The 15,245-nt window shown below is 36.9% G+C and overlaps 1 protein-coding gene across 2 annotated transcripts in view; it reads right to left on the bottom strand.

The window, feature by feature from the left end:
* Positions 1–4,628: 4,628 nt before the first annotated feature.
* Positions 4,629–15,245, bottom strand: part of ESF1 (ESF1 nucleolar pre-rRNA processing protein) — a 63,043-nt gene continuing 52,426 nt past the window's right edge. For both annotated transcript variants that reach the window (XM_036083808.2, XM_036083809.2), the window contains exons 12-14: positions 9,940–10,022; positions 6,442–6,588; positions 4,629–5,483 (exon numbers count right to left, since the gene is read on the bottom strand). In XM_036083808.2, the coding sequence (XP_035939701.2) occupies positions 5,190–5,483; positions 6,442–6,588; positions 9,940–10,022 (524 nt within the window). In that variant the 3' untranslated portion in view covers positions 4,629–5,189. The remainder of the gene's footprint in view (positions 5,484–6,441; positions 6,589–9,939; positions 10,023–15,245) is intronic.

Here is a 15,245-nt window from a genome sequence, read left to right as displayed (position 1 = left end):
AATAGAGTATTACTCAGCCATAAAATAGAATGAAATCTTGCCATTTGCAATGGCATGGATGGATCTAGAGAGCATTATGCTAAGCAAAATAAGTCATTCAGAGAAAGACAAATACCATATGATTTCACTCATATGTGGAATTTAAGAAACAAAACAGGTGAACCATAGGGGGGATGAAAAAGAGAGAGGCAAACCATAAAACAGATTTGTAACTATAGAGAACAAATTGAGGGTTGCTGGAGGAGAGGTGGGCGGGGATGGGTTAAATGGGTGATGTGTATTAAGGATGGCACTTGTGATGAGCAGTAGGTGTTGCATGTAAGTGATGAATCACTAAATTCTACACTTGAACTAATATGACACTGTACATTAACTAACTGGAATTTAAATAAAAACCTGAAAAAGAAAAAAAATGGGCAGAGGATTTTGAACATTTTTCTAAAGATACACAAATGGCAAACAGACACATGAAAAGATGCTCAACATCACCGATCATCAGGGAAATGCAAATCAACCACAATGAGATACCACCTTATACCTGTCAGAATGATTATAGTAAAAAAGACAAGAAATAGGAGTACCTGGGTGGCTCAGTCAGTTAAGCATCTGACTTTGGCTCAGGCCATGATCCCAAGGTCCTGGCATTGAGCCCCGCTTTGGGCTCCCTGCTCAGCGGGAGCCTGCTTCTCCCTCGCCCTCTGCTGCTTCCCCTGTTTGTGCTCTCTCTGTCAAATAAATAGATTAAAAAAAGATAAATAACAAATGTTGGGGAAGATGTGTAGGAAAAAAAATATGATGCACTGTTGCTGCAAATGTAAATTGGTTCAGCCACTATGGAGAACAGTACGGAGGTTCCTCAAAAAATTAAAAATAGAAATACCACATGATCCGGTAATTCCACTATTGGGCATTCACCCAAAGAAAACGAAAACACTGATTTGAAAGATATATACATCCTTATGTTTATTGCAGCATTATTTACAATAGTCAAGATGTGTAAGCAACCCAAGTGACCACTGATAGAATGCATAAAGAAGATGCACACACACACACAAATAGACACAGACAGACGGACACACACACACACACACACACACACAGGAATACTACTCAGTCATAAAAAGGATGAGATCTTGCCATTTGCAACAACATGGATAGACTTCGAGGGTATTATGCTGAGATAAGTCAGACAGAAAAAGACAAATACATATGATTTCACTTATATGTGGAATCTAAAAAACAAAACAAATGAATAAAAAAGCAAAAAGCAGAAACAGACCCATAAATACTGACAGAACAAACTGATGGATCCTAGAGGGGAAGGGGGGAGGATGGGCAAAATGGGTGAAGGGGAGTGGAATATAGAGGCTTCTAATTATGGAATGAAAAAGTTGCGGGAGTAAAAGGCACACAGCATAGTGAATACAGTCAACTGTATTATAATAGCGTTGTATGGTGACAGATGGTAGCTACGCTTGTGGTGAGCACAGCATGACATATAAACTTGTCAAATCACTATGTTTTACCCCGGAAACTAATATTATGTGTCAACTGTACTTCAGTAAAAAGGAAAAGAAATTTACATTAATCTATACATCAGTTTGGGGAAAAATTGACATCTTTACTATGTTGAGTCTTCTAATCTCTGATCATAGAATGTCTCTCCATTTACTTGTCTTCCTTGGTTTCTTTCACCGGCTTTTTGTAATTTTCAAGCATACAAATTCTTTACATGTTTTGGTAAGTTTTTACCTAAGTACTTTCTTTTCTTTGCAACAATTGTGTTTTTAATTTCAGTTTCCACATGTTCATTGTTAGTACAATATATAGAAATGTGATTAATTCTTGTTTGCAAGACATTGTATCCTGTGATCTTGCTGAACTCATTTATTAGTTTGAGGCTTTTTCTGTTTTTGTTTTTGTAGGTTCCTTGGGATTTTCTACATCAGCAATCATATCATCTGCAGATACGAACAGTTTTACTTCTTTCTTTCCAATCTGTATATTTATTTTTATTCCTTTCTTGCCATGGCTGGAACTTCCAGTATTGTGTTGAATAAGAGTAGTGAGAGTGAGTGGACATTGTTTGAAGGGTACCTGGGATTTGTTTATACACATATGGTAAGACAAGCACACATGGAAACGACTGCCATGATGGAAGTTTTTTATACTCTTATTCCTTAGAAAGAGGAAGGATAGCACAGCACATCACAGAAAGGGGCCACAAAGAGGAACACTGGGGTTAGTCAGGAGGCAGAGAAAGCAGGGGAAATGTGGGCAAGAGCTTTATTTGTGGTTTCTTTATGGGAGGAATGAGTGAGGCAGGGTAAGCATGTTTAGCATTTGCAGGTTTGAATTTCAGTAGGCTCTAGAGTATAGGGCTGTTCCTAGTTGGGTCCCTGGCCCTAGAGTGATTAGGGTAGGGGGATACAGCCCTGAGTGTGAAAGCCCAATAAAGGAGGTGATAAGGGGGTATGGACTCTGGATTGGTAGGTTTGCATTTGAAAGGCATGCTTGCCTGCAAGTTATTTACTATCCCCAAGAATTGGCTAGCCCTGGGAGGGGCAGTTTCTCAAGGGTCAGCAAGTCTCCACTGGTCAAAGCATCAGAATACAGAAAACTTCTAAAAGACAGGGTTAAAACAAGACAGCCTTGCTTCGTTCTCAATCTCAGGAGGAAAGCATTCAGTCTTTTACTAGGAAGTATGTTAATTTTAGTTTTTTGTAAATGCTCTTTATCAAGTTAGGTAGTTTCTCTCTATTCCAGATCTATTATTGATCATGAATGGATGTTAGATTTTTGTCAGATACTTTATCTCATCAATTGATATGATATTAATTTTTCTTTAGCCTGTGAATATAGTGGATTATGTTAATTGAGTTTGAATGAACCAGGTTTGTATACTTGAAATTAAACCCCACTGGTTACGGTGTATAATTCTTTTCATAACGTTGTTGGCTTCAATTTGCTTATTTTGAAGATTTTTACACCTAAACTCATGAGAAGGACTCTCCAGAAGCAAGAACATCTCTAATACTAACAATGTCAGTCTCTAGTTTTATTTGTACTGTCTGTCTGGTTTGGGTATCAAGGATACCAACAACAAACAACAAACAAATCAAATAAATGTGAACTTATGGGTCACCCAAACTATCCTCACACTGTTTGCTGAATTTTGACAGTGGCCATTTTTTTATCCTGAGTTTTACTGTCAGCAATTATTTATTGAGATCTTCACATTCTTTGTGTGGAATATTTATTTAATGCTGCACCTGACAATGCTATTTTTTTTTCCTACCTAAAAAATATCAACTCTTTGAGAAAAGGAGCCAGGGCTATGCATAACTTACAAGCTCAATTTATTTGTTATAAGCAATTATATGCCTGACTAGTAAAATGAGATTTATAATTAAAAATAGTGACTTAAAAACATAGAACTCAAAAACAAAAAAACAAACCAAACTAAACCGATCAAAAAACCAAAGGGCTAAGTTTCACAGGAATCTTAAAATCAAACTCTGAGTAATCCCTACATTATGATTAAACAGTTTAAAGGAACTATGTCTTTTTCCTTGCATAAATGAAATATGAATAATTATAAAACTGTTTATATACTGTATTCATAAACATATTAAGATTCATGGTCTTCTCAATGTTGAGTAGATAAATACCGGGAATTTCATGGATGGATCAATAGGAATGCTGCTCTATTTGGCTGAATTACCTAACAATGCCAGTGCTTTATGAAAAAACAAAAACAAAAACAAACCACAATTTCCTGCATTTTCCTTATAATGAACAATTTACATGTTTTTTCTCCTTTCAGAGACTGTTTATACACCCTCATTATCTTCATATCCCTCTGAGTTTTACATCCTTTTATTCTTGAAAAAACATACTACATTAGTAGGCTTGAATTTTCATACCAAAAATGTCAAGTTTACTATTAACCACAAACCTAGCTAAACTCCTACTGCCTTTCAGAAGCTACCATATTTATCATTTGTTCTAAGTGACCATTTTGGTTTTTATTTTCATTTATTTATATAGCACACCTAATTCTCCTCTCTAAATGGTTAATCGTTTGTAAAACCTAGATCAGATGAGATCCAGGAGTATTAAGGCCTTAAAGATGTGCTTTAATTTAATTTAATTTAATTTTTTTTTAAAGATTTTATTTATTTGACAGAGAGGCACAGCGAGAGAGAGGGAACACAAGCAGGGGGAGTGGGAGAGGGAGAAGCAGGCTTCCCGCGGAGCAGGGAGCCTGATGCGGGGCTCGATCCCAGGACCCTGGGATCATGACCTGAGCCGAAGGCAGATGCTTAACGACTGAGCCACCCAGGCGCCCCAAGATGTGCTTTAATTTTAAAAGGAATTAAAATTCCTTAAACTCTATAGCAGCATATCCACACTTCTAAGCATTCCAAAAATCTGAAGGGCAGACAGAAGAATTTTCTGTTACTACAAATAGAAAAATCATTGCAGAGCTCATGAACATTTCAAATACAATCATGAGCAATGCAAACCTGGAACTGCCTCTTCATAGAATTGTCCTCTTAGTCAAGTGTTCAGGTATTTTTTTCAGAGGTGCATAAAATGAAATAAATCAGTCCTACACAAAATAATAAAAATATTTTACACTTTTATTTACAAATTAATTTCATAAACAAACTATAATAAACATGAACAAACAATAAAGAAAATTACTGGCTTCTATCCATTATGGCTAGAAAAATAATTTACATAGATACCTAAATCTGCCTCCTGTTTCAGAGAAATTAATGTATGGCATATATGTATTTTCAAATTGTAATTCTTATTCAGACTTAAAAACTGGGCACTGCTCTATTTTTTACATAGAATTGTAAACAATCTTTTAAAAAATTAGGCTAAGAGTAAGTTTCTATTAGAATGGCTGAATTTCATAAAATTCAAAAATTTTATAAATTCTATATTTCAATTTAATTAAATTAATTATGATTAATCTGTGGAAATATACAGAACAAATCTGCTAATCATCCACAATTAGGTCAAACTGTTCTATAGGGGGAGAAATTTTACAATGGTCAGAATAAGATTTTATTCTTATTCTTGAAAGATAGCTTTGTTCCCAAGAAATATTTCCTCTATCACTTCACTATACTTTAGGAGAACACATTCCCAATCCAAAAAGAAACAACATAGAGCTATTTGACTTTTTGTTTTTTTCTTGCTTGAAACTGCTCTGTTTTATTTTTTATAGATTTAATCAACATTGACAAGGCAGGATCGATGGATCTCTTCTGTGATTCCTTTTGAATTTCACTCTCTTTTGTCTTCATTGTCTGAGTAAGTTCTTGTTCTTTTTGTTCTCTCTGCCGGGCTTTCTCCTCAAGGATTTTTTCCATAGCTTTTGTTTTCTTGAAATTAGGATCTGAAGGATCCAAATTGAACAAGTGGGAAGTATACATTGCTTGAAACCGTGCATCCTTAACATTTACCTGCAAATCCAAAAGGAAAACGAATAATTAAATTAGTAAACCAAAAGGACCAGAAATGGGGCCAAATTTTGAAAGTGAGCTGTCAATTATATAAAATACAAATGTGAGTGTTTTGTATTGATTCATTAGAAAACTGTTTTCCCACAGATCTTCAATGGAGTTTTTTTTTTTTTTTTAAAGATTTTATTTATTTATTTGACAGAGAGAGACACAGCGAGAGAGGGAACACAAGCAGGGGGAGTGGGAGAGGGAGAAGCAGGCTTCCTGCTGAGCAGGGAGCCCGACGTGGGGCTCGATCCCAGGACCCCGGGATCATGACCTGAGCCGAAGGCAGACGCTTAACGACTGAGCCACCCAGGCGCCCCTCTTCAGTGGAGTTTTAAGGCCTGCTCTTGGAAGTCATTAAGTAGTTGCTGACATCAGTTTGTAGATTTTTTTGTATAGGCTCAAACTCACACATAGGAGTGAATGGCCTTTAGGAATAAGTTCTTATTAGCAAAAAGAGGGAAAAGAGGGAGTGACAGAAACAAAGAGCTGTAGCAATAAAAAAAAGCATGGCCTACTGCAGTGCCCACTGTACACAGTGTGTGTGTGACACGATGTGACATGAACCTGCTCTTTCTCAGTCAAGCTTGAGTATGCATATCTTTCCCATCATGAGCATCACATTGCATATGATTCTAACATTAAAAGCTAGGTATTTAAAAAAAAAAAAAAAAAGCAGCAAAGCCATAGCTTTGGTGCAACCAAAAAACAAGCCAATACTTCACCTGGTGCTCAACTAAACAGTGATTTGATCCACCCTGGATGAACTGGCTATTTTGGACTAAAAGATGGCAGCTTTGGCTCCACTGTGGGCCCTTCCTAAGACATTTCAGGCTAACTTTGGCTGTGCTCAATGCTCATCTCCAGAGCCGACTTTAAATTCAACCCAGCTTTAAGAGGTGTCCCTGGTTACCTCAAAGTCATCCTCTAATAATTCCTTCTTTTTCATAAGCTGTTTTTTCTTCTTTTTGCTCAGATTCTGGTGCTCTACAATCTTGTTGTAATTGAAGTGTTTCTTACTCTCTTCCTCCTCATCCATCACGAGCAAAGCCATTTCAGCCTGTGGAGGGAAAAAAAAAAAAATCAAATATACAACAGTGCTTTTTTTCCCCAAGCTGAAGTATGGGGCACAGATAGCCCCTCTAGGAAAGGAGAACCCAGTCGCTAGTGCTCTGGGATGACATCTGTCATCCATAAACTGATTGTGGATTACCAAAACTCATAAAGAAACTCAGAGATCTTTGTAGAGCAATGAGATAAAATTTTTAGAAGCAACATCACCAAGAGCAGGAGAGGAGTGAAAATTTGTATTTAAAACCAGACCAAAGGGGCGCCTGGGTGGCTCAGCCAGTTAAGCGTCTGCCTTTGGCTCGGGTCATGATCCCAGCGTCCTGGGATCGAGCCCCGCACTGGGCTCCCTGCTCGGCGGGGAGTCTGCTTCTCCCTCTCCCTCTGCCTGCCGCTCCCCCTGCTTGTTTTCTCTCTCTCTGTCAAATAAATAAATAAAATCTTAAAAAAAACAAAACAAAAAACCCAGACCACATTTCACTTCATGTAACTGGTTAATAGGCTATAGGAAAGAGTCCTCAAACTCCCAAATAAAAATTTCTCATTTTCACTTCAGTCTTTTCAGGCAATGACACTAAATCTAGCAAACATGTAGTATTTTGTGAAACAACCTACACTTTCCAAACATGTGCTTTAACAGCAAGGAATTTTTTTTCTTTTGCTTTTTTTGCCTTTACTTTTTCAAAATTGATACATTTCTATGAAGGCAGAATCTTAATATTTACTTCTGAAATATGTCTGTTTCCACTAAACAGTGGAATTTTCTTCCAACCATGGGATTAAACATGAACCTTTAGGAACCAAGTAAACAACCATGTATACGAGAGAAAATACAGAGTATACTGCCAAACCTTTGTGAATCTTTCTATACTACCACTTTAGATTATTTTTTTAAAGATTTATTTATTTGTCAGAGAGAGAGAGAGCACGCACACATAGGCAGAGGGAGAAGCAGGCTCCCCACTGAGCAGGGAGCCCGATGCAGGATTCGATCCCAGGGCCGTGGGATTATGACCTGAGCTGAAGGCAGATGCTTATTAACCAACTGAGCCACCCAGGCGTCCCTAGATTGTTCTAATTTTCTTTCACTTCCATCACTGGCACCTGCAGTTGGCTTTCTTTTAAGAACCATTTTCCACAAAAGAAAGATTTTTTTTTGCACTCCTTTACTCTATGAGCATTACTGTATGTGCAATAAATGGAGGATAGAAAAGATGCATTATCATGCAGAGTTTAGGTGACCAGTTAGGCTCACTCCCAGGCAGTGACATGAACATTGGTCACTGGGACATTGTTGACTCCAACTCCTGCCTCAGCAAAAATACATATTAATCTGTGCCATGGATCTTTGGAGTCAGTGAAGCATAAAGGTCACTGCATTTCCAAGAAAGACTTTAATTTTGTACATTACATTTATGTTGTTTGCAATAGTAAGAGAGAAATTAGCACTTGATAACACAAAAAACAAAGTCTGAATTATACGGGAGATTCAGATTGAATTAAAACTTATGGCAATATTTTCTTGTGTCTGTTGGCCATTTTTATGTCTTATTTGGAGAAATGTCTGTTCGTGTCTTCTGCCCATTTCTTGACTGGATTATTTGTTTTGTGGGTGCTAAGTTTGCTAAGTTCTTTATAGATTTTGGATACTAGCCCTTTATCTGATAAGACATTTGCAAATATCTTCTCCCCTTCAGGTTTCTTTTGGTTTTGTCAACTGTTTCCTTTGCTGTGCAAAAGCTTTTTATCCTGATGAAGTCCCAAGCTCAACATCACTTGGCATCAGGGAAATACAAATCAAAACCACAATGAGATACCACCTCACACCAGTCAGAACGGCTAAAATTAATAAATCAGGAAACAACAGATGTTGGTGAGGATGTGGAGAAAGGGGAACCCTCTTACACTGCTGGTGGGAATGCAAGCTGGTACAGCCACTCTGGAAAACAGTATGGAGGTTCCTCAAAAAGTTGAAAATAGAGCTACCCTATGACCCAGCAATTGCACTACTGGTTATTTACCCCAAAGATACAAATGTAGTGATCCGAAGGGGCACGTGCACCCCAATGTTTATAGCAGCAATGTCCACAATAGCCAAAATATGAAAAGAGCCCAGATGTCCATTGACAGATAAATGGATAAAGATGTGGTGTATATACACATGGAATACTACTCAGCCAACAAAAAAAGAAATCTTACCATTTGCAATGAAGTGGATGAAATTAGAGGGTATTATGCTAAGCAAAATAAGTCAATCAGAGAAAGACAATTATCATATGATTTCACTCATATGTGGAATTTAAGAAACAAAACAGAGGATCATAGGGGAAGGGAGGGAAAAATAAAATAAGATGAAATCAGAGAGGGAGACAAACCATAAGAGACTCTTAACTATAGGAAACAAACTGAGGGTTGCTGGAGGGGAGGTGGGTGGGAGGTTGGGAGTAACTGGGTGATGGGCATTAAGGAGGGCACATGATATAATGAGCACTGGGTGCTATAGGCAAATGATGACTCACTAAACTCTACTTCTGAAACTAATAATATACTATATGTTAATTAATTGAATTTAAATTTAAAAAGTAAAAAAAATTAAACTTATGGCAATATTATTTCAAGGTTTTAATAGTAGCATTTTTTTGTCTTATAGTAAGATTTTTTTTTTAAGATTTTATTTATTTATTTGACAGAGAGAGACACAGCGAGAGAGGGAACACAAGCAGGGGGAGTGGGAGAGGGAGAAGCAGGCTTCCCGCGGAGCAGGGGGCCCGATGTGGGGCTCAATCCCAGGACCCTGAGATCATGACCTGAGCCGAAGGCAGACACTTAACTACTGAGCCACCCAGGCAACCCTATAATAGTAAGAATTTTTAATAGTGACTGATTTTCCTCTAAATCAAAAAGGGACATGACCTGGGTTTGAGATAAAATTTCAACTTTGTATTAGCTAGAAAAATGTCTGGTAAAAACTACACTACTAGGAGCACCTGGGTGGCTCAGTTGGTTAAGCATTTGACTTGATTTCAGCTCAGGTCATGATCTCAGGTTGTGAGATGGAGCCCCCACATCGGGCTCCCTGTTAAGCAGGGAGTCTGCTTGAGATTCTCTCCCTCTGCCCCTCCCCTCCATGAGCACTACCTCTCTCTCTCTCATATAAATAAATCTTTTTAAAAAATCCTACATTGCTAAAACATTTAATTATGTGTTTTATAATTTATTTATAAATTTCATTGCTAAAATCAGTTATTTTTTTATTAGGGACATTAGAAACTCATGTAGACAACTTCATTTAAGTTGTACATATCAATTATCCACTAGGAATGTAGCAATGATCATGTTTTACCTTTTGTCTTTCTATTTCAGCATCTTCCACTGGAGATGTGCAATCTTTTGTAGATTTCATTGATTTTTTCTTTTCTTTTATACCTGGCACAACAAACCAACACAGAAGGGTGAAAAAATTACAAGACTATCCATGACATTCTATTTACACTAGGAAGTCAGGATTATTCCTAGGTATCTAGGAATAATCTTATAAATAAATGTAGAGAAACTAAAAGAAGTAAAAAATGTCACTGGAGATAACTATGGGTATGAATGAAATAAATACATCTGGATGCGGTGACTGAGTATTATAAAGAAGGGATTTCTTCTGAAAGTAGTGCATAATTACATCATTAATTAAAAAAGAAAAACCATGAGATCATTTGAAAAGATATAGAGTAAGCACTGGATAAAATTCAACATCCATTCATACAATAGAACAGTATGGCTTAGTGTGTAATAAAATGCACTATCATACATTGTTGGAAAAAGAAGGGATTATTCAATAACTGGTGCCGGGAAATCTGCTTTATTCTGGGGGGAAAAAATCGAGTTATAACCTCACCTCATAATGTACAGGGAAATAAAATGCAAATGGACTAAAGAGTTAAACATTAAAAAAAAAAAAAACCTATGAGAATTCCAGAAGACTAGTTACCTGATCTTAAATAGAAGAAATATTGTCTTAGAGTAAGAATAATAGAAGAAATCACAAAGAAAAAAAAGTGATTTTAATACATAAACTCTTAAAATTCTATATATAAAAAACTCACCTGGAAAATGAAAAATTCATCTCTACAATAAGAATTTCATAGTAAAAGTTTAACAATTTTTCCTTCTCTAAAGACAAAAACTGATCTTCAATTAACTTACCAGCCCTATTATTAAACAAAACTACTTATGGTAAAAGTGGCTCCTGATTGGTAACACTGCTTGTATCTCCGGGGACTCAGGGACTTCTGGAGACCACAAGATGTTAGAGGAGATGTTCTCATCCTGAATGAGAGGTAGTCATGTGCAAGAGTTAAGGGCACTTGAATCTGGAGCAGTTTGCCTGGGTTTAAATTCTAGCTATATCACACTTATGCTGTGGCAGTTTGGGCCTGTGCCCTCATTTGTAAAATGACAATTCTAATAGTAGCACCTACCTCACAGGGTTATTGTGAGGACTAAATAAATTGGTAAATGTGAAGAGTTCAGTAAATGCCTGACACATGGTGCTATAAAGTGCTTGCTATTACTACACATAAATAAGATGTCCTGGGGGGCACCTGGGTGGCTCAGCTGTTAAGCGTCTGCCTTCGGCTCAGGTCACGATCCCAGGGTCCTAGGATCGAGGCCCGCATCGGGCTCCCTGCTCAGTGGGAAGCCTGCTTCTCCCTCTCCCACTCCCCCTGCTTGTGTTCCCTCTCTCACTGTGTCTCTCTCTGTCAAATAAAAAAATAGAATCTTTAAAAAAAAAAATAATAAGATGTCCTGGGTTCCTCGGTGATCATGCTGATGCCTTATTTTTTCTTCCTTTTTTTGTGTCTGTTGGAGCGGGAGGGGTGCAAAAGGGATTGGCATCAGGATGCTAAAGTATGAAAGACTAGTCTAATGAGTAAGACGTTTCAGAATCTACAAAGACATGTTCTGTTACTCTAGAATATTATTACACAATGCCAATCTTCTCTACTGAACGCTGTCCTCTTTGGCTAAGAAACCAATGGTCTCTAAGGTAATAATGATTAATGCTTACATAGCACTTACTGTGTATCAGGCAGTAGCATTGTTCTACTCACTTTACATATACTAACTAATATAATCCTCATAACAATGCTATGAGGTAGATTCCATTATTTGTTATAATCTTCATTCTGTGGATGAGGAAACCAAAGCACAGAGAGATTAAGTAATTCTCTCAAGTTTAGTAAGTGAAGAAACCATGATTCAAACCCAAGCAGTCCAGCTCAGGCTCTCTATTGTTAATCACTAAACAACACTCCTTTATTATCGAATGTCCTTCTCCTTGTAACAACTCTTTCTGTTTAAAATACATTTTGTTGTGAAATAATAAATAAATTCACAAAGCATATAATGGTTGAATAACTGCAGCTAATGAGGGGTAACAGGAAAAACGAAGCCTAAAAGTTGAGAGAGGCTTTAGAAACTGCTCCGTGAGCACTAAGTCCCTGCTGTACTTTTGCAGAGGTGCCCAGCTGAGAGAAAATGCCAGCATACAAGTGCTGCTTAGGATCACCCTTTAGTGCTACCAAGGCATCTGTCTACACTTCCAGGAAGAAATATTTGTAGACAGCCCTTTTTCCTAAAGTGAAAGCCTTTACTGTTCCTGTATCAAATGTTTTTAAGGAAATGATATATCTACTTTCAGATTATAACTTTTTCTCTATTTTAAAATATGTGTATGTTTATATATAATATCATCAAGGTTCCACTTTCTTAGGGTCTGACTTCTACATCCTAAGTTTACTTCTGCTCCTATGTTCTCAAGGCAAGAGCTCCTTTTGAAGTGAATAGACAAGTGACATATGCAGAAGATAGTTCTGTGGCAGGAAAAAAAACCAGGCTGTATATGATTAATACATAAAGGAGATAAAGATCTTCATATACAGCTGTGGGAAATAATTTCAAAGAACCCACAATGAACTGTTCCTGATTTTATAACAACCTGGTGAAAAGTCATAAAAATAAACTTGAAAGAACGATTGTAGCAAAGGAGGAAAAAAAGAATCTCCAAAATGGTCAGGGCTAAAAATGATATCCAATTTTAACATGATGAATATTTCTTTACTCACAAAGAATTTACTGTGCTGGTCCAAACTGTTTAGCCAGAAGATAAATAATGTGCAGAGATCTTTTCTGCACTGTTAACAAGATCATATTAAGAGGGCACATCTTAATTTCTTTTAAAAAGCATTTTTTTTTCTCTTTGGAAAGCTATTAGACCTAAATTAGATAAAGAGTACTAGGGAAATGAAAATTCCTGTTCTGAAAGGTAATCTTTATTTTTCAGTAAATCTTTTGGCAAGTAAGAAACCACGTGTCCTGGGACTGCTGAGAAAAGTACATATGGTTGATTCTAACACACTGAATACTAACAGAGATTCTAGATCAGATGTTATGGATTAAAAAAATAAACCTAAAAATCCTTACTGAGGCTACTATCTCTTTAAGCAAAAAATGTAACAGAATACATTTATGGAAAAAGATGTGTTGCAAAAACTTGACCTGTAAAAGGAATATCTGTAAAGGAAGTTCCATTTTCCATTACTTGTAATGTCCGAGAAGTATTCTCATAAAAAACTTCCTCCAAAGGGTTTAGCTGAGCACTTTGTACCAGAATAGTTAAAAGAATTCACTGGAGGGCAAATGCGGTCTCAGTACCGACCAGACTGGAGTGGTAAGCCCCCTTGCAATTCACTGTTTTTTGTAGCAAGTTCCAATGCCCATAATTAGATACAGTCTTGTTAATCGTCCTCTGGACCTGGGCATTCTGGCTTTGCTTGGAAATCCAGCAATTCCCCATGTCCACCTCTTATACACATGGGTCCTGGCTCTGGCTTCGGTCTTTACAACATACTTACTTTGACGGTGACAAAAAGTAAAGGGAGTCCATTAAGACTCAAGTTCTACCATCTACCACTGACCACTGTGCAATTCAGCTATGTTTTTTGAGCTCCAATTTACTCATCTATAAAGTGGGCTGAAGTTTAGAGGACAGAATACAAATAAAAGCATTTTTAAACTGTAGACCAACATATACAAGCAATTTGATATAAGCACTCAACATACTGACTAAATGGATCAAGTATATGTAGCATATTATCAGATTTTCATGGTAGTTTATCAAATATCTAAAGTTGTCAAAGGACACATTTTAATAGGGCATATTTACATGTGATATACTTTATTTTACTCCTACTTCTTCAAAAACAAAATCTTATTAAGGAGTTTATGTGATTAGACAGACATAAACAAATTTTTCCAATACAGTTGACCCTTGAACAACACAGAAGTTAGGGGCACTGACCCCCCCTAGTTAAAAATCCACATATACCTTTTGACTCCTCCAAAACATAACTACTAATAGCCTACTGTTGACCTGAAGGCTTAATAACATAAAGAGTTGATTCATACATATTTTGTGTATTTGTTAGTATCTATTTTTACAATAAAGTAAGTCAAAGAAAAGAAAAATGTTATTAATATAAAATACATTTACAGTACTGTACTGTATTTATGATAAAAATCCACGTAAAAGTGGATTCACGGTTCATAGTGCAGTTCATACCCATGTTATTCAAGGGTCAACTGTATTTCATTTCTAAGAAAAAAGTAACTTTTAACTCATTCTAGAAGTACCTTATATTTTTGAAACTCTCATTTGTTATCAAGTTTGCAGTTTAGGAAAAAACAGAAAAAAAAAATATAGCAAGTTTATAGTGGAGGGGGAAAAATGAGAAAAGATTTCTAGTACTAACACTGGCTCCTAACCCAAGCCAAACACCAGGTCTGGCATTAATTAACGAACTCAATTCCTCCATAGTTTGAAGAGTATGTAAGTTTAGCTCTACGGGATTGCCAAGGGCAAAGGTGTTATAAATGTATCCAAGTCCATCTGGCTTAAAATGTCTCTGTCCTGCTCAACCGTGGGGTTTGAACTATACACCCTTCCAAACACTAATGCTTTTTCTCCTATTCCACAGCTGCTCCTCAGTTTCTTCAACGTTCCCCCTACCTTCCAAGTAGTACCTTCGCCAGTATGACAGAGTAATGGTACCTTGTGTAGGCTTTACCCAACCTCGGAGCCCAATCCTGCATCCTCATCTCTTATCAATGCTTTTCACCTCCAGTTCAATGGTTTGAAATACTATTTATATGCTACTAATTCCTAAGTTTATATCTGCACTGACTTCTCAGCTGATCACCCAGACTCCTTTATAAATGTAACATAATACCTCCAACCATCTCAAAGTGATTATACCCAAAATGGACCTACTGACCTTACTTCCCACCCAAACCTATTGTTCCTACATTCCTTCCTAACTCAGTAAATGGAAGAATATTCTTCCAGAGACTCAAACCAAAAATCTAGAGTTATGCTAAATTACTTCCTTACTCAAGTAAGTCAGCAAGTCTACGTCCAAAATATATCTAGAATTCCATTTACTTTTCTCCTTCCAATTCCATTACTGGCATGCTATCTAAACCAACCATCATCTCTTGCAAAGTCTGGTCTCCCAGTTCTCACCAATGCTTCAATCTGTACTCTTCACAGGAACCAGAATACATACCAGGTCATGTCATGTTCTTGCTTTAAAGACC

Source organism: Halichoerus grypus, chromosome 10 (genome assembly GCF_964656455.1).
Source record: "Halichoerus grypus chromosome 10, mHalGry1.hap1.1, whole genome shotgun sequence".
In the NCBI taxonomy this organism is placed as follows: domain Eukaryota; kingdom Metazoa; phylum Chordata; class Mammalia; order Carnivora; family Phocidae; genus Halichoerus; species Halichoerus grypus.
The sequence above is the reverse complement of the archived record's forward strand: the minus strand, read 5'-3'. Positions and strand labels throughout refer to the sequence as shown.